The sequence below is a fragment of the Balaenoptera borealis genome (assembly GCF_965194805.1).
Source record: "Balaenoptera borealis genome assembly, chromosome: 11".
Classification (NCBI taxonomy): Eukaryota; Metazoa; Chordata; class Mammalia; order Artiodactyla; family Balaenopteridae; genus Balaenoptera; species Balaenoptera borealis.
The window spans coordinates 61699844-61723467 of NC_138868.1; the positions used below are offsets into that span (position 1 = coordinate 61699844).

Genomic DNA, 23624 nt, shown 5'->3' on the forward strand with positions numbered 1-23624 from the left:
TTTTAAAATGCTTATTGAAATAGTGTTAAAGCAATATGCTTATAATTTGTGATTAATTCAGTTGATATTAATGACTACTTTTACTTGCCTGCTGAAATTCTCCTGGGCTAAATTTACTTTTTTCCAGATAGTGACACTTTCTTACTAGGACAGATTTATTTTATGCCAGTAACATTGCATGGAAGAAAGTGTAAAACAAGAAGAAAGGTTTTAAAAGCATGTTAGAAGCATTATTGATAGAAAGCAGCCTTCTGTCCATATCCAGTGGTTTGGGAAAACAATTGGCCTCCTTAGTTAGACTTATACTCTATTGTATGTTTTTAAGAGAAATGATACTCTTAATTGACAGGATACTCTAGAATGGGACTTGAATTAGTCTTGTTCCTACGTTATACAGAATTGATGGGGTTTTTATTACGCATACATACCACTGAAGGTTCACACAGGATACTGAAGAAGGCTTATAAATGGACATTTGTTTACATAGTAGCAATATGTAGAAGTCCTACCTCATTCTTGACTACAAATACAATAATTGTATGCCTGTACTGTACTTGTTTCATGACTTTTATTTTTTAACATTCCCTTAACATCTTTTACAGTCTACTTTGTAACTCAGTTTGATGGCTAACAGAATGATCATAAAGGAGTTCAGATTGCTAATTAAAGCAGGCTTTTGACATCTGTGTAAAGGAGTTAGGTCACGAGTTCTGGCCTCAGCTTTGCTGTTTACTGGCCATTATGATTGTGTATAGATCACATGGCTGGATGTCAGATTTCTATTTGTAAAATAAGAGAAAACACTGGCAAGGTAAAGTGATTTGTGTAAGGTCATACAGCTAGTTTTTGGCTACCTTATGTTTGCATGGTATCTTAAACTTTTCAAAGAACCTTCACATCCATTATCTTATAATTCTGTGAAAAATATAAGGGAAGGTCTTATTGTTCCTTTTTATAGAAAGCCTAGAAGTGAAGTGACCTAGTCAGGTTACACTTGTAAATCTTTATTATCATAAACAGGCCTCATGATATCTGTGAATATATTAACGTAATTTGAATGTTAAAGTTTTACTTAAAAATATAGAAAAGATGTTCTTAAAACCAAGATTTCTTTTAAAGGTTCTGACTGGTGTTGCTCAGCCAGTAGCATTTGGCCAAGGACAACAATTTTTGCCAGTTCATCCACAAAATCCTGGAGCATTTGTTCAGAATCCTTCAGGTATGTACTTTCTGAACTTTGTGTTTTTCGAGAGACAATTATTGTTTGATTGAGTAGCTACCTTGTCAATTTTAGAAAATGACAATTTTGAGAGGACATATGCAATTTAGAGAAATTTAATCTGACTGGAATGTTTTGTTTTCTTTCTGAGTTTGTTTACATTGTTGATGTATAGTCACACTAATCCCCTTTACAACTAGAGATGGTTAGCCAGGACTTGTAGACCACAAAAAAGAGGGAAGGAGACCTAGTAGGTGGAAGCTAGAGGGTAGGGTAGGAATGTGACATTTGTGTTGAGGTAAAATGAAGTCAGTGACAAACCTCAGAAGTATCAGTTACTTGATACTTAGAAGTTTTGTTTTGTGTGCGTGTGATGATCCAATAAACATTAAGTGAATACTGCAGACATCACCTTATAAGCTGATTCATTCATATGTCTTTATGGGCACTCAAGTAATAATTGTACACAACATGTTAAAAGGATTTCCTAGCTAGATGCCCATGATAAGCATCTATGGGGTGAGGCTTAACAATATTGTTATGGATACAATAACAATAGTAGATACGTGGGCTTTAAAAATAAGTTTTAGGGAATTCCCTTGTGGTCCAGTGGTTAGGACTGCATGCTTTCACTGCTGATGGGCCCGGGTTCAATCCCTGGTTGGGGAACTAAGATCCCTCAAGCCGTGCTGTGCAGGCAAAAAAAAAAAAGTTTTAGTTTTAATATGTGAAAAATGAGAAGTATATAAATTATAATTACCAGAAAGTCAATAAATATATTGAGAGCTAACTCAACCAAATTGTTGTGGTACTTGCTTTATTTCTGAATCATTAAAACAGCCATCTTCAGAAACATGCTGTAGCATGGCTCTATTAAGTTTACAAATTTAGAGTTTTCCAAAAGTTCTGAAGTAACTAGGGAAGTCCTAGCATTAAGTATTAAACTGTATCATCACAGGAAGCTCACTCAATTAATTTGAAAACGTTTTGTTTTTAATTGCTAGATTGACAATTAGGATTAGTATTCTTCTTATTTTTTGTTTTCACTATAATGAAAAGGGAAGGAAAGTACTGAATATTTGGGGTCTAAAGTCAGAAGACCAGGGTTAGAATCTCCACTCTGCTACTTTACAGGTAGGTGGAGTATAAGCAAATATCCTCTCTGGGGTTCAGTTTTTTCCTCTGCAGATAGCATATGATAAAAGTCAGGATTTGCCGGGGAATTTTTTTTTTTCCCAGAGAATCAAATGAGATAGTATATGCAAAAGTACCATGTAACTTGTGAAGTGCTATATTGGTGTGTTCTCCTTTAGAACTCAGTTTTTCTTGTAGAGTAGAGGATTTGTCGTATTGGAGTTGGTAGCTTGAGATAGCGTGCAGCAGCTGCAAATTTTGCTCTTTTTTGTATGAGATAATATACAAAACCTGCATGTTTTCTTTTGCTTTTACAACCTTGGGATGCTTATGTATACAAGGCATAGCAATGTCACAGAGGAAATCACATCTTATTTCCTGGGTTGGAGGTTATTAAATGAGATGTTAGATACGCCTTCCTTCTTCAAGTTTTACTTAAAGAGATATGAAAAGTATTTAGTGTTCAGTATTTGGCTTCTGTAAGGTTTTTTCTCAAAATTTAAAGTGAAAACACTCTTTTCCTAGTAGTAAATATACTCATGTTCATTTATTCATCCAAACAAATACTGATCGTTTGCTATATTCTAGGCATTGTGCTAGGATGACTTTAATAAGGTTTATCCTTCTAAGGGCTTTATAATGTAGCAGGATCTATGGACTTTTTTTTTTTTTTTTTCTCTAAATAGCTGTTCAGACTTCCCTAGTGGTCCAGTGGTTAAGACTCTGTGCTCCCAATGCAGGGGGCCCAGCTTCGATGCCTGGTCAGGGAACTAGATCCTGCATGCCACATCTAAGAGCTGGCACAGCCAAATAAATTAAAAGAAAGAAAAAAATTAAACAGCTGTTCACTTGGTTGATAAGTTAGACACCATCATTGGGTACCTGAGTATGAAATTCCAAACCTGTTCTGAGAATCACCTCTTATTCCTGTTTCTAAATGCATAGAAAATCAAATACAATCTGAAAGTGTCTTAAGCTTTTTTTGTGTTTCATGCAGCTCAGAGTATTATTTTATTTATTTATTTTTTAAGTCTTTATTGGAGTATAATTGCTTTGCAGTGATGTGTTAGTTTCTGCTGTACAACAAAGTCAATCAGCTATATGTATGTGTATATCCCCATAACCCCTCCCTCTTGAGCCTCCCTCCCCACCCTCCCTATCTCACCCTTCTAGGTCTTCACAACGCATCAAGCTGATCTCCCTGTGCTATGCAGCAGCTTCTCACTAGCCAGCCATTTTACATTTGGTAGTGTGTATATGTCACTGCTACTCTCTCACTTCGTCCCAGCTTCCCCTTCCCACCCTGTCTTCAAGTCCATTCTCTACGTCTGTGTCTTCATTCCTGTCTTCATTCCAACTCCACTAGGTTCATCAGTACTGTTTTTTTAGATTCCATCTATGTGCGTTAGCATATGGTATTTATTTTTCTCTTTCTGACTTACTTCACTCTGTATGACAGGCTCTAAGTCCATCCATCTCGTTACAAATAACTCAATTTTGTTCCCTCTTATGGCTGAGTAATATTCCATTGTGTATATGTGCCACATCTTCTTTATCCATTCATCTGTCGATGGACGCTTAGGTTGCTTCCATGTCCTGGCTATTGTAAATAGAGCTGCAGTGAACATTGTGGTACATGACTCTTTTTGAATTATGGTTTTCTCAGGGTATATGCCCAGTAGTGGGATTGCTGGGTCATATGGTAATTCTATTTTTAGTTTTTTAAGGAACCTCCATACTGTCCTCCATAGTGGCTGTATCAATTTACATTCCCACCAACAGTGCAAGAGGGTTCCCTTTTCACCACACCCTCTCCAGCATTTATTGTTTGTAGATTTTTTTGGTGATGGCTATTCTGACTGGTGTGAGGTGATACCTCATTGTGATTTTGATTTGTGCTTCTCTAATGATTAGTGATGTTGAGCATCTTTTCATGTGTTTGTTGGCAATCTGTATGTCTTCTTTGGAGAAATGTCTATTTAGGTCTTCCAACCATTTTTGGATTGGGTTGTTTGTTTTTTGATACTGAGCTGCTTGAGCTGCTTCTGTATTTTGGAGATTAATCCTTTGTCAGTTGCTTTGTTTGCAGATATTTTCTCCCATTCTGAGGGTTGTCTTTTTGTCTTGTTTATGGTTTCCTTTGCTGTGCAAAAGCTTTTAAGTGTCATTAGGTCCCATTTGTTTATTTTTGTTTTGTTTTTTTTTTGTTTGTTTTGTTTTTAAGGACAATTTTAAAATGTACCAACCTCATGGTATTCTGTAGAGCACAATGTCTTGTAAATTTTTTTTTTTTTCACACACACACACTGTATTTTATTTTTACAAGAGATAAATAGACTGACACCAAGCATTGTACATGGATGACCACAACAAAAGCAACAATGATTGCAATTACCAAAGATGAAACACACTCATACTATGTCATAATATTGACATTCAGTCCAGTAATCCTTCACTGTAACAACTCCTTTACTTTGCAGTGAAAATTGATTTGTATATTCTTTGCCTCTGAGTCCTTGTGGGATTTTTTTTTTTTTAAATTCAGACAGAAAGTCACACAAATTATACTCATCCTCATCAGTTCACTCAGTCCCATGTAATTAATTTTTTTTTCATCTTGATCTTTTGTTAGCACTTTTATGAGTTCATCAGTTTTTCATTAGAGTTCTGAAAATGCTTATTCATTCAGTTCAGCAGTACAGTCAGTTACCAGAAACCTGTACTTGTCAGAGTCTTTTCCATGAATTTCTTGAAGATGAAACCCTTTTATAGGAACATATTTGCAAAATCATCAGAGTATTTCCATTATTCTAGGAGGCTTTTTTTTTTTTTCATTTTTTTCTCTGTGTGGTTTTTTAAAATTATATAAGTTATAAGTGTACAATACAGTGATTCACAATTTTTAAAGCTTTTGCTCCGTTTATAGTTACTATAAAATATTGACTATATTCCCTGTGTTACACAGTATATCATTGAGTTTATTTTATACCTAATAGTTTGTACCTCTTAATCCCTTACCCCTATATTTATATTGCTCCTACCTTCTTCCCTCTTCCCACTGGTAACCACTAGTATGTTCTTGTTCTCTGTGTGTCTACCTCTTTTTTGTAATATTCGCTAGTTTGTTGTATTTTTTAGATTCCACGTCTAAGTGATATCGTACAGTATTTGTCTTTCTCTGTCTTATTTCACTTTGACTGTTTTTCTTTAAACAAATATTATATATACTGCCAAACACCTCAGTGCTTTACAAATATTAATTCATTTAATCCTCATAACAACCTTAGGTAGGAACAATTAATATTACCCTTTTACAGGTAAAGAGAACAGACACAGATAAGTAACTTGATCATGTCACACAACTAGAAAGTGGAATTTCTAGTTAGAATCCCAGGAGTCTGGTTCCATAGTTCATGCTCTTTTTTTTTTTTTTTTCGTAGTTCATGCTCTTGATCACTAAACTTGGCTGCTGGAAGACATGTGATTAGCTAGTTAGGATTCTTAGACATATAAATAGCTAATTCTAATGAAAGGTAAATGTTAAACTATTGTGTGAAGTGGCTGTTGTAATTGACCGTTGAGGTTGATTTATTCATTCATGTAGTCAAACATTTCATTTCAACAGACATTAATTAGCCTATTGTATACAAGGCACTGTGCTAAGTGTAAAGAGTATGCAATGGTTAAGGGCAGAGATTATGTATTGTATTGTGGATGCAAATTGAATTTCTGCTATTAAGAGGAATTTTTAGTGATTCAGAACTTTTTTCTAGAGGTGTGGTAAGTAAGATGCATAGTAGTGACATACAAATATATTAAAATACTGTTTTTATAGTTGAGTTAAAGAATTGTAATTTTTAAGTTAGTGCTTAGCAAAATATGGAATTGGATTGATTCCTCACCAGTGAGCTTAAGGAGAAGATTGTTATCCTTGTTTCATTTATTCAGATTTTTGAAGCTTTAGTAAGCATGACACCTTTTCAGCAATAGCCTGAACTGCGTTGCAAGGGCAGTAATTCAGCAAAGGTCAGAGGGGCAGGTATATTCTGAGCCACAGGGCTCACCTCCCTGTGTTAGTTCCCCTGGGTAGTTATGAGAAGGTGGGGGAGCTGGGGGGCTGGGCAGGAGTACTTCCATTTAGGCTCTGGGTATTTTTTTCCCCTAGAAATCTGTGCTAAGAGATGGTAGCCTACTTCATCTATGCAAAACGACCTTTCCCAATATGGTTAGGTGAAGAATAGAGAATTGGAAGGGTGAAAAGTTAGACCTAGAGGTGTGGTGCTGCATTGCATAGAAGGGAGCATGAAGCTCTCTGCCCTCAGTATTCTGCTTTTCTTTGGCATGGATTTAATTGGGCAACAGTGGGTAATACTGGTTTTTTAAGATAACATGTATGTCCGTATAAAGTATTAGTGGTTTCAGTATTCGTCTTAGAATATATTTTTAAGAGGTCATGGTTTGCTGACATAAATGCAAAGTTCACTTTTGGGAGCTTTTGGTAGTTACACTGATCTTAACAAGATTTTATTAAGTTTAATGTTGATAGGATATCTTGAAGAAAACTTTAAAAATCCTTAGTACAATTTGCATCTTTAAGTTCTACTTTTAAGAGTGTTATTTTTTTAAAGGTGCCCTTCCTAAGGCATATCCTGATAATCATCTCAGTCAGGTGGATGTAAATGAATTGTTTTCAAAACTGCTAAAAACAGGAATTCTCAAATTGTCCCAGCCTGATTCAGCTACAGCACGTAAGTATGGTTCTGTAATTCATCTACACAAAGCTTTATTAAGTTATAAAGATGTATGATATGATACAATGATGTGTTCTATGATAAAAGTTCTTACAGTGATTGAATTCTTAGGTATACTTATATAACTGGTTTATAATGAAATAAAAAAAAATTTCTAACAAGGAACTGTTACCTTTATAGTGGACATTGTTTCAGTTAACTAACATTCCTGCAAACACCATGTGCAGACTTTTTCTAGTTATTCTGTATTATTTTAGCTTATAAAAAATAATTAGAATGTTGATGAATTTCATGAAGATTGACTTTTAAGAGACCAGACCTTATATCACTTATCAAAATAAAGAATTGTATTAGGTTCCTTGGCCAGTAAACCTAAGATCAGGAGCACTGAATAGGCAAGATGGGGCTCTCCATATGCTTCTAACACTATAGTGTTCCCCTGTAAAGAATACATGGAAACTGGTTTTTAGATATTTGTTGTGTTTCTTTTCAATTGAAGAAGTAAATGAAGTTGCTGCTCAGCCCCCTGCTGAGGAGGAAGAAGATCAAAGTGAAGATCAAGACGTTCCAGATCTTACCAATTTTACAATTGAAGAATTGAAACAGTATGTAATCTAATTTTCTAAGGTAAAAGGGACGGTGACTTTAATAACAGTGGATATTATCACTAGTGCTATTCATCTTACCCCTCTCACTGTTTTTAAAATTTAGGAAGCCCGTTTTCCCTTTTTTAATGTGGTAAAATATACATAACATAAACTTAAGGAAGCCTGTTATCTTCTTTTCAAATATGTTTGCTGCACAAGTATTTAGACCAAAAGTCTATCCCCAAATTTCTGTTTTTTATTATCTCTGTTTAGTATAGCAAGTATAGGGAGTTTAAGGATTAGGTGTTAGTAATCACTCATGTCTTCCTTTTTATCTCTATTTTCTCTTAATCATCACTGTTTTTTCTGTATTGATATTCTCATGCTTTTGAAGTTAAGAAAATGAGGTTTTTGTAGTCTAGTATTTAAAAAATTAAAAATTTTTCATTTTATAGAAAATACAAATGAATAAAGTCAAGAAAATAAAATTACCTACAATTTCCACTTTACTGATAACCAGTGTTAACATTTGGTGCATATATTTTCATAAATTTTTATTGCCTTTATTATATAAAAAACATTTACAGTTGCTTTATGGATCCATTATATTGTTATGAGTACTTTTAAAAATAATAGAACAGCTAATGGGTTTCATCTTTTTTTTTTAATTGAAGCATAATTTATTTACAGTGTGTTAGTTTCAGGTATACAGCAAAGTGTTTTATATATGTATATATATAATATATATAAATATATACTTTTTCAGATTCTTTTATTATAAAACACTGACTGTAGTCCCCTGTGCTATACGGGTTTCACCCTTTTAAAGGCAATTTTTTTCAAAGTGATACTTTTCACATAGTTAAAACTTTATAATGAAAGTCTTACAGTAAAGGCTTATAATAAAAGATGGCATGCCTTTTTCCTAGTACTACTTTTTACCTGAAGGCAACCATTTCTTAACTCTTTTATCTATGGTTCTTGGCATTTACTTCTTTATTTCTTAAAAGATACATAGTTTTCTGATTTATTACATTTCTTGATTTATCCCATTTAGACAATTTATTGACTTCCTGAAAGTGAAGATTTAGGTAGCTCTTTTACTGTCCTCCCAACTCTTAGTTATAAAGCCATTTCTCATTAAATTTTTATTCAGTATTAATATTTTGACTCTAAATATTTTGTTTTCTGGTATACAAAGTACTATGTACTGTGCTTTGCTTTATTCTACTATTTTAAAAAAATTTCTGGAGTTAATAACTGCCCTGTTTGTTCACTTACTTATTCTGCATACCTATTTCTTTCCAGATAGGGAGCCCAGAATTTAAAAAAAACTGATTATTGCTGACTTCAGTTTCCCACTAGTCTTCTACTTTTTATTTTTAGTTACCCATACTATTATTATTTCTTCTGTACCTCTTTCACTGTTCTTTAGACCAGGGTGGGACAGTTGAGTTATTTAAAACCGCGAAGATCTGGAGAGGTGAAATCTAATTGTTCTGCCATATCCACCCTGATATTGACATTAATCTAAGAACAGGCCAACTATTGCCTTATTAGATAGCAGATGATCATTCCATTATTAGCTAGAAGGAAATAAGTAACTGGGCCAGGCCTATTGATAAGAGGGTAGACACCATGTTCCAAAATTAACCAAAGTTAAGGTAAAGAGAGTCACTGACACTAGAGAATATTATTGATCTTTGAATATTAATTCTTCCAGCCAACTGTTGGCTGAAACATTATTTTGTCACATAATAATGGCTTCACCATTATCAAAATACAGAAAACTGAAGTACTTATAACTGCCTTTTTTTTTTTAAGGCCATTAAGTCAGCCACAGTATCAAAACTAAAGATTATTTCTGTATTTTACAAAACAGACGTTATGATAGTGTTATAAATCGACTGTATACTGGTATTCAGTGTTACTCTTGTGGAATGAGGTTTACAACATCACAGACAGATGTATATGCAGATCACTTGGACTGGCATTATCGACAAAATAGAACTGAAAAAGATGTAAGCAGAAAAGTCACTCATAGACGTTGGTACTACAGTTTAACAGTAAGTAATTCATGTGCCTCTGAACTATCTTTTAGCCTTTAAATTATATCATTCAAAAGTATATTAGTTTAAGTAATTGCTGAGCACTAACTAGTGAATTTTTTGAATAAAATTTGACCCTTAGAATATAAAAGGTTTTTTTTAATTAAAAAAAATTTGAAGAGTATGTATTTGCTTTTTGTTGAAATTAAGAGTAGAACACAGGTTTCTTCTAGTTCTAAAATTCCAAGGTTCTGTGACTGATTTTTTTTGGTAAAATATTGTGCATGAAATTTATCTTATTTACATTAGTAGTTGTAACTCTAGAGTTAAAGGAATGTTAACGTTAAGATCTTAATTATTCATTAGTTGCTTTATGTTGTCTATTAGTTATGGCGCTCAAAGAGATGGTATAATTCTAAATAATCAATATTAAAGCATATTGTAGAAGAAAGTACCCTTAACGTTTAAATGGCATTATATTGAAGGTGTTCAGTAAGAGTCTAGAAACAAATGAATATACTCTTTTTAAATTAACTCTTTTTAAGGACTGGATAGAATTTGAGGAAATAGCTGATCTGGAAGAACGTGCAAAGAGCCAGTTTTTTGAAAAGGTGCACGAAGAAGTCGTGCTCAAAACTCAGGAGGCTGCTAAAGAAAAGGAGTTCCAAAGTGTACCTGCTGGACCAGCAGGAGCAGTTGAGGTAAAAGAAAAATGTTCAATTTTCTACCTCTGGTCATGCCTTTCACTTCCTTTAAGTAAATAATCATAAATATAACTTTATTTACATCCCTCTTTTAATGATTTTGAGACTTCTCGTAAGCTTTACTCTTCAATGTTATTCTTGTGATCTGGCTTCGGGTTTCATAACCACTGTAGTTATTACATATTTATCTGTGACCAAGATCTGTGAAATGTTAACTATTTTTGCATGGAAGAATGCGAAATCCTTAGATCTTACTTTGTATTATATATTTGAACATTGTTTAAATTTTCACAAAACTCTTAAATTCCTTTCTCCACTTAACAAAATGTTTCTGTATTTTCACTTAATGGCATTAAGTGTGTTCTATTATGTAAACTTCATTTTTATATGGTTCTATTTTAGAGTTGTGAAATTTGTCAAGAACAATTTGAACAGTACTGGGATGAAGAAGAGGAGGAGTGGCATTTAAAAAATGCTATTCGAGTAGATGGAAAGGTAATTTTCAGCTCTTTATGAAGTACTTTAAAAGGAAGTATTAAGATTTTTTTTTTTTAATTTTTATAGGGGTAGCTTACTACTTTGAAAGAAAAGTGTTAATTGTATTTTTATTTTGGTTTTTAATAAAAATGGTATTTCTAAGGTATTGGACTTTAGAGAGTCAGAGTGTGTGAGTTGGAAGGCATTTTAGCAATCATCTGGTCCTGTACTCATTTTATAAAAAAGGTTGCATAACTAGTTAATGATAAATCCAGGACTAGATCTTCTGAGTCTAGTTAGTCTTCTTTCTGCCTAACCACACTATTTTGATTCTGAATTTATATTTCATCATCAAAACTGTTTCTGTCTTAACATACCATGTTATCTACTTAAATATATAAAGGAAGTTTTAAGGGAAATCAGGATGAAAATTTTGTTTTTATCCGTTTTTGTGACCAAATGATTTTCGTTGCCTTTTCAAAGATAGTTTATCTCTGGTTTAAATTTAAAAAGAAAATCATACCAGAATAGTCCATTAGAAATGAATATGCATGTGAATACTTACTTACTTTTTTGTTTTTGCTTTAGATTTATCATCCATCATGTTATGAAGATTATCAAAATGTAAGTTCTTTTTGGTTACTGTTTGTTCTCCTTTACATTGATAAATTTTATTTTCAGTTATTTTTTGCATCTGGGCAACATTTTTATTTTAATCTTGATGTGTTGAGCTGTCTTAGTTTTGATGTAGCATTTAGGTTGTTCATTAAATATTGGTGCTAGATTGATAGGGTCTGATTTAAATTTTGAAATTTTTGTATCATTCCTTGTATTCTCTTCATTTGAATCTTGATGATGTCTTCTACTAGAGTACTAGGCCTAGAGAATGAGAAGGTTCATGATGGGAATAATTTTCTAAAAGTTATGGGTAGCATTTACTGCTTACTCCACTCGGCCATGTAATATAGGAATAATTTTTAAATTATCATACATGAAATACAAAAAAAAAAATCAGTCTCTTGACCTTGGAAATTCACGTTTTCATATTTGTAGAGTGATCATTTTTTTTAAACCAAACAGTGGAACATCTTAACTTTCAAATAATATTTGTTTCACAAGTTCAAGGGGCAGTTTGGAAGATATACTTAGGTCATCAAAAGACTAGACTTTGTAGGATGTTTTGATGGTTTTGAGGTATTTTTAAAAAATCCTTAGGGTATTTGAAATTAGGAGCAACAAATCCCAGGATATATGTAGGGGGTTATATTGGGATTAAAATATAGAAACGTGTCTAATCATTGAATCAGCTTCTTTTGTTGTTAAATTTGTTACTGCTTTTCTTACCATAGCTCATTGCTGAGCACATATCAAATGCTCAATATACATTTTATTTATTTATATTTATTGTATTTATTTGGTTCTGCTAGGTCTTAGTTGAGGCAGGCGGTCTCCTTCGTTGCAGCATGTGTGCTCCTTCATTGTGGCATGTGTGCTCCTTCATTGAGCCAGCAGGCTCCTTAGTTGCAGCTCGCTGGCACCTTAGTTGTGGCATGCGAACTCTTAGTTGCGGCATGCATGTGGGATCTAGTTCCCTGACCAGGGATCGAACCCGGGCCCCCTGCATTGGGAGTGCAGAGTCTTAACCACTGCGCCACCAGGGAAGTCCCTCAATATACATTTTATTAATTGGCTGCCGTTATGGCATGTTTTGTGGGAAAGCAGGGTTTTCAATTGCATTTGGTATATATTTATTTCTTTGCCCATACAAGGGTCTTATAAAACTAAATGTCATTTAATGTGATATTTGTGAACTTCAATCAGTACTTAAAGTGTTTTTCATTTTGTAGACATCTTCATTTGATTGTACACCATCTCCCAGCAAGACACCAGTTGAAAATCCCTTGAACATTATGTTGAACATTGTCAAAAACGAATTGCAGGAACCCTGTGAAAGTCCCAAAGTTAAGGAAGAACGGATTGATACTCCACCAGCTTGTACAGAGGAAAGCATAGCAACAGCCACTGAAATTAAAACAGAAAATGACACAGTCGAGTCAGTTTAAGTAAAATGAGAAAGGTATGTTTTTCTTTTTTTAAAAAAAAAAAAAAAAAGCTGCTGTTGAAATCTAGAAGGTGAAGAATTTTTTATGTATATATAGACATATCTATATAAATTGTCTAGCTGAGGCGGGGCCTTCAGCTATCATTTGGTTAATAAATACATTTTAGTATTTGCATTTCCTACTGCCTGCACAGTTTCAGGTGCTTGTTGTGTGAAAGTTCTGTAGATGTGTGCAAATTTAACAAAATGAAATTGTATGTGTAAAAATGTATGATTTTCACTTGTGAAACTGTAAATTATAAATAAAAAATATTTTTGCTATCCATGGAGTGTAATATTTATGCACACCATCAAATAAAGACAGTGTTTCTGTACTTTTTATTGGGTGAAAATGGAATTAAACAGCAATTTCAACATGAGATTTTTTTCCAGCAGCTTCCCATGATTAAAGAAGCAAAGTCTGAGTTAGTTTTATCCTTCAGAGGGGGGTTGTGAGAGCACTGCAGGACTTTTCTCAAATTGAAAAGCCAGATTTGAAAAAGATTTTTAAATGAAATAGGACATATTTGCATATATATATATCTCCAGCTATAGAGAACCATCCAGATGTCCATTTTTGAAAAGTATCTAATGAAGCAACTTTTATTCTTGAACTTGGACACTGATGCCATCAAATGATTAACAAATATATTTAAGTACTAAAGGTGATTTTTTTTTTAAATGACATTTTTCAAATTTGTCAGATAACTTAATGCAGATGAACATATTTCTATTTTAAGTTACAGGGGAATCTGTAAGAATGTTAATTTGAAACATGGTTAACCTTTTTTCCTTTGTTGGTTTTGACTGAATTAGATGGATGCCATGAGATGTTAATATTCATACATGTAATAAATAGAATGATGAAGAAACTCCAGTTTGTATCTCTTTATTTCTTAAGTGCCTTTAGAAAGTGACTTCTTTTTCCTATGTCTTTCATCACTCTGTTCTTTAAAACATGAATGAGGCACCTGCTATGAGCCAGGCACTCTCAGATGCAAGATTAATCTTTTCTGCCATCTGTTGGAGGAGATAGGCATATAAAACAATGAAATGTGTTGAGCACTTACTATATGGTAGGCATTCGCAAACTCTTTACATATGTTTCCTCTGATACTTACAAATAATTCTAAATGGTAGATGGTATCCCCAGTTTACAGATGAAATTGAATCATTCACTTACAAAATTGTAGAACAAGGATGAGAACCTGGCTTTGCTTCATTTCATTACATAGTATTTCTGCAGTTTACAAAAATGCCCTAAGATAATAGGCACACCAAACTACCTGGAGGTTGATTAAGGAAGACTTTATAGAGGTGGTGGTATTTGAGTCTTGGAGGATAAATTGAAGTGGAGTCCACATTGGTAGGAGGCAAGGGTATCTATGAAGAATGAGCAGCAAAATTGAAGGCTCGAAAACACTTCATGTGTTTTTATATGGTTAAAACCCAGTAATGTTGAATAGAATGAGTCTTCTTGGTCATGCTAAGGAGTTTGTATTACACTGATGACCACAGCAGACACTAGAAATTTTAAACAGAGGTGATATCCTATCTGCATCTAAGGTTGGCCTTTGTTTTTAAAGAATCAAGTGAATAAAAATTTAAAGAGATTAGCAAATGCTACAGAGAGGTCCAGTGAGAAAACGTGTCCACTGAATTTGAGAGAGAGAAACACATGTGATACCCCAACATATGAATATATATGAACAATGTCATGGAAGAAATGCTGGGGTCTGCATCTAAAAATGTAGGCAAAACTTCCTGTTGTGCCTTTTTTGGGGAAGACCATAACTTTTTACCAAATGCTTAAAATGCTTAAAAGTATGTCACAAGAGGAAGGCGACATTGAAACCTACAAGTGTACCAAGGGTATTTGGGAAACAAACATTTAAAGACTCATAGGTGGGAACGTGAGAAATAAGCACAATTAAAGAAGTAAAATAAAACCAGCAATGGGAAAAAAATTTTTTTTCAAATAGGTAGTCAACAAAGTTACGAAATACGGAAAAATTGAGAAGTATTGCCTATTGACTGAAGAACAGTTGAGTATGGGTGAGAGGTGACAAAATAATAAAATCTGCTCATCTATGAAATTTAACTGGAGAGATTTAATTGTAGTTGGACAAATAGAGATGTTAGCACTTAACGTTAAAAGGAACTTGTTGGAGAAACAGATTGAAGACAGATGACTGATAGGTCAGTCTCAGAGCTAGAAGGAGATACTATCAATAGCACAAGAGGATTTAGTTGGAATGGCGGAGGGACAGTATTTCTCTGACATGTTCATAGGTAGTTGCAGTTGAAATTGAGAATTCCTAGTTTTTGTTTGATGTAGATGTCGGGTATTGATTTAGAAGTGTGCCCCCCAACTTGGCTGTGCATTAGAATCATGGTGAATGCTAAGAAGAGATTGCTTATCTCGAGAGTCTTATTTAGTAGATTCTCATTCAGAGACACCTCTAATATTTAGCTCCATAGCTTTTTAAACACCAAAACTAATGTTTTATGTCAATTACATCCCAATTAAAAAAAGCTCCATAGTTAATTCTATTATAATAAACAGCCAGATCTGACAACTGACCTAGAAATCAGCAACACCTAATTTTAGCCCCCTAAAAAAACAGAAAAGTAGTAGTCAACACATACTATTAGGAACTAGAACCATTATTCTACACAAGAGAGTATAGCAAAGAAAGCTAAAGGAAGCCTCAGGGAAGCTGGAATATTGTCTTGTTTTTTTGGGCCACACCGTGCAGCATGTGGATGTTAGTTCCCTGACCAGGGATCGAACTCACGCCCCCTGCAGTGGAAACGCGGTCTTAACCACTGGATCGCCAGGGAAGTCCCTGGAATACTGTCTTTTGAAATAAGAGTTGAAGTTTGTGAGAAGAAATAAAAGGAATATTGTATTAAAATCTACAAATTTCATTGTTCATACCCTCTTTACAATGTTCTCGGATTTCAACATAATTTACCTACTTTTAAACTTCCAACTTTTAGGTTCCATTAAATACTACAAAGTAATTTGTTATTCAGCTCAAAATAAGCTTTGGGGAGAAAAATAAGGACCTAATTATTATATATATTAAAAATTTAATAAATACTGTATGATATCACTATATATGGAATCTAAAAAATAAAACAAACTAGTGAATATAACAAAAAAGGAAACGACTCACAAATATAGAGAACAAACTAGCAGTTACCAGAGAGTGAAGGGGGAGGGGCAAGATAGGAGTAGGTGATCAAGAGGTACAAACTACTATGTAGAAAATAAATAAGCTACAAGGATATATTGTACAGCACAGGGAATCTAGCCCATATTTTATAATAACTATAAATGGAAATAGCCCTTAAAAATTGTGAATCACTGTGGTACACCTGAGACTTACATATATTTCCACTATATTTCAATATTAAGAAAAGAAAAAAAGATTCTCACAGAATAGTTTAACCTAAAATAGACAATTTTAGATTCTAGTTATATTTTCCTGGCTGTCTTTCTTTACAGCCTATTTAACATCTAACGAATGCTTTGAGGGGTTTATACAAAACATTCAGGAAGATATAAGGAGGCATCTAAGCATGTCTACAAATGGAAAGATTTAGCTGACTGAAGAGGTAATCTGGAGGTAGAAATGGAAAATCATACTAGTGTCAAGAAAGACATGAACTTCTACTATAGGAGTAGAAAGTTTCCTCCTACTCCTATATGGGGTCAGCTCTCTGAAATAATGGGCACTTTGTTGGGCAGGTGGGGAAGAGCAAGTTAAAGAATAAGAGCAAAAAAGCACCCATGGGGTGCCCCAGTGTGGGATTAGAGGTGAGCACCAAAGGGAAAGAAAGAATGCTTAGGAAGCAAGAGGGTATATAGGCAGAAAAGAGTAGAGACGGTTACCAAAATCCACTTAATTCTTGTCCTGGAGTTGGACTTACTCCCTCCTCTAGAACTAGATGGAAAGAGCTGGTCTACAGGGGATCAGAGGAACAACCTGACTTATCACCCCACTTCGGAAAAATTGAGGTAGAGATGGAGGACTAGCCAATTTTACTCATTGTAAGAATAAGCTTCCTACTTAAAAGGGTTTTGAGTCTCTGGAATGCTGAGATGCCCACTTCAGTGTGTTCTGAAACCTGTTTCACTTGAGAAACTTCCTTCATAGTTAGTCCCTCACTTACCTTGAAATCCTGTGCAATCTGCTTTTTTTTTTTTAATTTTTTTTATATGTATTTGTATACGTATAGTAACACTAATCTTCATTTATCAATTTCCCCCCTCCTTTCCTTTTAATTAATTAATTTATTTATTTTTGGCTGTGTTGGGTCTTCGTTTCTGTGCGAGGGCTTTCTCCAGTTCCAGCGAGCGGGGTCCACTCTTCATTGCGGTGCGCGGGCCTCTCACTGTCGCGGCCTCTCTTGTTGTGGAGCACGGGCTCCAGACGTGCAGGCTCAGTAATTGTGGCTCACGGGCCCAGCCGCTCCGCGGCATGTGGGATCTTCCCAGACCAGGGCTCGAACCCGTGTCCCCTGCATTGGCAGGCAGACTCTCAACCACTGCGCCACCAGGGAAGCCCTGCAATCTGGTTTTAACATCTTGCCTATTTCATTAAAATTGCTATCCTGAATATTATCAATGACTCCTTGCCAAAACCAGTGTGCTTTTCTTAGCCTCTTAATCGCTCTTGGCCCATATACTTCTTCTTCTTCTTTTTTCAATTGAATTTTTTTAAAAAAAATTTTATTTATTTTTGGCTGCGTTGGGTCTTTGTTGCTGCTCACGGGCTTTCTCTAGTTGCAGCGAGTGGGGGCTACTCTTCGTTGCGGTGCACGAGCTTCTCATTGTGGCTTCTCTCATCGCGGAGCACAGGCTCTAGGCGCGTGGGCTTCAGTAGTTGTGGCACACGGGCTCAGTAGTTTTGGCTCATGGGCTCTAGAGCACAGGATCAGTAGTTGTGATGCACAGGCTTAGTTGCTCCGTGGCATGTGGGATCTTCGTGGACCAGGGCTCAAACCCGTGTCCCCTGCATTGGCACACGGATTCTTAACAACTGCACCACCAGGGAAGCCCTATACTTCTTAATCTTTTTTTGCTTTATGTGACAGTGCATGTTTTCCTGTGCTTTTACAGTTTTACTTAGGAATTTTTTAAAAATTAAAAAATACCAGAAGTATAGAAAATAAAGTCTCCTTTCATATCTTTCTTTTTCTATAGTAACCACTGAGTTAACAATTTAGTATAGATCTTTACCAAATTTTGAAAAAAATTTTTAAAAAGTAGTTTTTTGAAATCAGATGACACCACGTATGTATTCTTCTGCCTCTTTTTTCATTTACTCTATCTTACAACTCTTTCCATTTTGATTAATGCACGTAGATCTGCATTTCTCCCCGTGTAATATTTCATCATATGAATATAGCATAATTTATTTAGCCATTCTTTCCCTGATGTATATTCAAGTTCCTAATTATTTACAAAGTGTTGCAATGACTATCCTAGTACATACAGCTGAGCAAGTTATTTTTGAAGATGTTACAACTGAATAGTTGCTGGTTCAAGGTTAATGTGTACTTAGAATTCTGACAGATACTGCCAAATTGTCCTTCATGGGTCACGCCAATTTAGCCTTTCACCAGCAGGATCTTCAGTGCTTTGTTTAGCCAACCTCTTCCAAAACTCATTATCCATAATCTTTTAGTTTTTATCATTGTGATGCACAAACAGCAGTCTTTCTCTATTGTGAATATCCTTTCTTTTGTAATATGCTCTTGGTATTTTTGTTTTTTGCTCATTAATTTTTCAATCAACTTACCCTTTTTTTTAAAAAAAATTAATTTATTATTTATTTTTGGCTGCATTGGGTCTTCATTGTTGTGCATGGGCTTTCTCTAGTTGCGGTGAGTGGGGGCTACTCTTCGTTGAGGCGTGCAGGCTTCTCATTGCGGTGGCTTCTCTTGTTGTGGAGCATGGGCTCTAGGTGCACGGGCTTCAGTAGTTGTGGCACGCAGGCTCAGTAGTTGTGGCTTGCAGGCTCAGTAGTTGTGGCTCGCAGGCTCTAGAGCGCAGGCTCAGTAGTTGTGGCACACGGGCCTAGTTGCTCCACGGCATGTGGGATCTCCCCGGACCAGGGCTCGAACCCATGTCCCCTGCATTGGCAGGTGGAATCTTAACCACTGTGCCACCAGGGAAGCCCCTATCGACTTACTCTTTATCACTGAGTTAAATTGTTAGAAGATAATAAACATTAAGCCTATCTCTGGTCTCAACTTTATGGTAATGTATCTTGTGGCATAAACATTTAAGTTTATATAGTAAACTTTTTTTCTGTGGGGCTTGTTTTGCTTAAGAAGGCCTTCCTAAGATTTATAAAAGAAATTTTCTGTATTTCCTTCTAACACTTTAATATCTTTAATTCTTCTGAAATTTTTGTATATGGAAATTCTGAAGAGCCCTCATTTCTCTATTTGAAATGCCACCTCTATAATAAACACAAACATAAATAAAAAGGGGGTTATTTCAGGATTTTAGTTTGTTCCACTAATCTATTTGTCCAGTCCTGTTCCAATACTATCATGTTCTAAATACTCTAGCCTTACAGTTCTGATATGTATTTGGGTAAGTCCTCAGTAGTTCCTCTTTTTCAAAAATGTTTTGGTTAATACTGCACATTTATTCTTCCAGATAAATTTCAAAAACATCTTGCCCATCTCCACTAAAAATTACATTAGAATTTGTACTTGAAATGCAACAAATTTACAGTTTGAAGAGAATCGTTATCTTTACAGTACTGAGCCTACTCATGTAGGGAACACAGGTTATCTTTCCATTTATTTGGATCTTCTGTAACATCCATAAATAAAGTTTTATGATTTTTGTCACATAGGTTTTGTTCATTTTAATAATTTACTTTTAAAATATTTATTTATTTGGCTGCTTTGCGTCTTTAGTTGCAGCACATGGGCTCTTTTGTCATGGTGCACGGCCTTCTTTCTATTTGTGGCATGGGCTACAGAGTGCGCGGGCTCAGTAGTTGTGGCACGTGGGCTCTCTAGTTGTGATGTGCAGGCTCTAGAGTGCACAGGCTTAGTTGCCCCGTGGCATGTGGGATCTTAGTTCCCTGACCAGGGCTCAAACCCACATCCCCTGCATCGGAAGGTGGATTCTTAACCACTGGACCACGAGGGAAGTCCCTTTGTTCACTTCTTGATAGGTTAATTTCTAGGATATTTTGCCATCATTGCTGCTATTGTGAACAAGATCTTCCTTTACATTTAAAATTTTATTATATCTAGTATATAGGTAATCTTAATTCTGTAGGTTGCTCTGATAGCTTATTTTAATAAACTCTTTATTCTAATATTTAATGGTATTTTACAGTTGTCTTAGATTTTCCAGGCATACAATTATCATTTGTCTTAATTTCTTCCTTTCCAATTTCATATTTTATCTTGCTTATTATACTGTGTCCAAAATTCTCAGAACAATGCAGAATTATAGGAATGATAGCAGATAACCTGGACTATGACATTAGCATGCTGTTTATTTCTGGTTGATACCCTTCATCCAGTTAAGCAAACTTCCTTTTATTACTTGCTTAATATGAATTTTATTTTCTTCTTTTAAAATCAGTAATAGATGCTAATTTTTCAAGTGCTTTTTCAGTATCAATTAAGATCATAGTTTTTATCTATTAATGTAGGAAATTTTCATTACTATATTGTCTAATGTTGACCCATCCTGTACTAGTAGGATAAACCCAGCTTGGTTATGACATTATTCTCTAAATGTACTGCTGGCTTCATAGTTTCCTTAGGATTTTTGCATGTATATTCATAAGTGAGACTGAGGTGTTAAGTTTTTCTTCACTATCCTTGTTTAGATTCTGTTGGGGTTATGCTACCTTCAAAGTTGGAAAGTACTCCATTTTCCTCTATGCCTTGTTCCTAGTGACTTTTGTCTGGGATACGTAAGGCATTCTTATTTTTTTTACATTTTTAATTTATTTTTATTTTTGGCTGCGTTGTGTCTTTGTTGCTGTGTGTGGGCTTTCTCTAGTTGCAGTGAGTGGGGGCTACTCTTTGCTGTGGTGCGTGAGCTTCTCATTGAGGTGGCTTCTCTTGTTGTGGAGCATGGGCTCTAAGGCGTGAAGGCTTCAGTAGTTGTGGCAGGTGGGCTCAGTAGTTGTGGCTCACGGGCTCTAAAGCGCAGGCTCAGTTGTTGTGGCGCATGGGCTTAGTTGCTCCGCGACATGTGGGATCTTCCCGGACCAGGGCTCGAACCCGTGTCCCCTGCATTGGCAGGCTGATTCTTAACCACTGCGCCACCAGGGAAGCCCAGGCATTCTTTTATAATTATCAGTTTATTAACGTTTTCTAACTCTTGAGCCAATTTTTTTAAATTTATATTTTCCTAAAAAATTGTCCAAGTCAATTTTCAAGATTATTAGTATAAGGTTACACTACATAATTCACTTGTTTTCAAAGTCCCTCATATCTGTAATGTGTTCCCTTTGCTTCTGATATTGTTTTCTCTCCTCTTCTTCCTCAGATTTGCTGTCTATTTATTGTTCTTTTTGAACACCAGCTACTATTATGATCAATTTTATTTTCTATTTCATTAACTTCTGCTTTTATTTTTAATTCCTTTCAAGTTTATTTTGGGAGATTTTACTTTTTCTGCTTCTCTGTGTTTCTGTTTCCTTTTCTGATCCTTTCAACCAAGTGTGTATCCTTTAAGAGTGTGCTGCCTTATTCCCTCAGCCTCAGTGTGTTTATCCATACAACAGAGCAAAAAAGTAATGCCTTTACCATTATTATATAACTGGCTACAAACACTGTATTAATTTGGAGTTCAGTCATAGTGGGTTCCAACTCCCCACCACCTAGTTATGTGATCTTGGCCAAATCTTGATTTCTTCACCTGTAAAAACAGAAATAATAATACAGATTAAGTTTAAGACTATTTGCAAATCATTTAGCATAAAAACTGGCCCATATTAATAACTCAATAGATGTCTGGTAAGACAATAGGCCTCAGTTGCCCCATTTCCAAAAATGAGAGGATTGGGCTGACTAATCCCAAATTCCTTTCCAACTGAAAAATTTTACTTTTTTTTCTTACTTTTCTTTTGGCCACGCCGAGCAGCATGCAGCATCTTAGTTCCCCGACCAGGGATCAAACCCATGCCCCCTGCAGTGGAAGCGCAGAGTCTTAACCATTGGACTGCCAGCGAAGTCCCTGAAAAATTTTACTTTCAATCTATCAGTTCATCCACCAGACAATCAACCAACCATCAACCCACTCACTCACCCACACAACAGTTAGTAAACCCTTCCCTTCAACTAAGTATTCTAGATGATGTCATGATGAATAATGATACAGTTTCTACCTTCCAGAAGGTCAGAGTCCGTGGGGGGTAGGGGTGAGCACCAACTGTTAAATAGGTAATTGTAATACAGTATGACAAGTCGTCTAATAAAGGCTGTGGGAATTCAGAGACTTCGAGGAGTATGCACAGCAAAATCAAAGATCTAGGTTGGAAACCTATTGCAGGGACTTCAGGCAATTAACTTTGGTGCTATACTTCTCTAACTGTAGAAAGGAACGGTAATACTATCCTGGTAGGTTATGTTAAGGATTAAACAGAAAAACTAATATAAAGCGCTCAGTACAGTGCCGGACTCATCATAAGAACTCAACAAATGGAAGTTATTAATGTTACAAAAGGCCATGGAAGTTAAAGAAAGGCATTTACTGTATTTCAAGAGAGGAAAGGTAGGGTCACGGGAATTTGCCAGCTGTGTTCACTAAACAAAACCTGTGGCAAAAGGATGGGAAAAAACAGGGTAAGAGGAGAATCAAGGTGGGTGATGCCCTTGGAGGGCAGAGAATTCTAATTTCTGTGTTTTCAGCTGCTAGCACAAGACCTGACCGATACATTTGCTATAAATATGAATGGAAGAATACACGTTATGCAATAGGGTTGCAGAAAAAGATCTGGGCCAAACTGTTGAAAGTAAACATTTTACAGTGAAAGGAACCTTGGAGTCAGGAGACCTGGTGCAGTCTTTTGACTAATGACCTGTGTTTTTATACTGGCTTCACAACTTATCTGCTGTTGGATCTTAGCAAATTACTGATACCCTGAATCTCCTCACCTGTAAAATGGGGATAACACCTACCTTACAAAATTAGTGTGAGAATTAGTACCAAGCGATTATCAAAGAGCCTGGCAGTAGTAACACGCAACAATGATAGCGCTGCAGCTGCTAACTCCTCCGTTAGATCTTTTGTCCATACTTATGAAATGATTGGGTAAGGATATATTTTCTCCAGTGCTCCAACCAGCACTGAAAAATGACACTCGGTTTGCCGAGGATAAAAGGCCCCGTCTGGCCCGAGGCACACACGCAGGTCACCTACGTCGACTGCAGTCCTGGAGTCTCCACGTGCGTCGCCGAGCCACGGCGGGCGCGACCTATGCCAGGCCGTTATAGAGGCGGGGCCTAGACAGGCTGAATGTGAGACCGAGCGGAATTTCACCGAAAACCAGTCCACTCTACCAGCTCTAGAGGAGAAGCCTTGGCGGGGGGGGGGGGGGGG

The 23624-nt window shown here is 35.6% G+C and overlaps 1 protein-coding gene and 1 long non-coding RNA gene across 5 annotated transcripts in view; one reads left to right on the plus strand and one right to left on the minus strand.

Annotated features, from left to right (window-relative positions):
• Window positions 1-13305, plus strand: part of PCF11 (PCF11 cleavage and polyadenylation factor subunit) — a 26486-nt gene extending 13181 nt beyond the window's left edge. For all 3 annotated transcript variants that reach the window (XM_082343283.1, XM_082343285.1, XM_082343284.1), the window contains 8 exons: window positions 1120-1219; window positions 6982-7101; window positions 7604-7709; window positions 9574-9757; window positions 10285-10440; window positions 10846-10938; window positions 11509-11544; window positions 12768-13305. In XM_082343283.1, the coding sequence (XP_082199409.1) occupies window positions 1120-1219; window positions 6982-7101; window positions 7604-7709; window positions 9574-9757; window positions 10285-10440; window positions 10846-10938; window positions 11509-11544; window positions 12768-12983 (1011 nt within the window). In that variant the 3' untranslated portion in view covers window positions 12984-13305. The remainder of the gene's footprint in view (window positions 1-1119; window positions 1220-6981; window positions 7102-7603; window positions 7710-9573; window positions 9758-10284; window positions 10441-10845; window positions 10939-11508; window positions 11545-12767) is intronic.
• LOC309606384 lies at window positions 13003-23601 on the minus strand. Of its 2 annotated transcripts, XR_014231788.1 has the most exons (4): window positions 23204-23601; window positions 22143-22259; window positions 21830-21941; window positions 13003-19168 (listed from the first exon to the last, which is right to left on the minus strand). It is a non-coding gene; the product is annotated as an uncharacterized lncRNA (long non-coding RNA). The 2 variants fall into 2 exon arrangements; XR_014231789.1 differs by lacking the exon at window positions 13003-19168 and having other exon boundaries at window positions 20405-21941.
• Window positions 23602-23624: the final 23 nt, after the last annotated feature.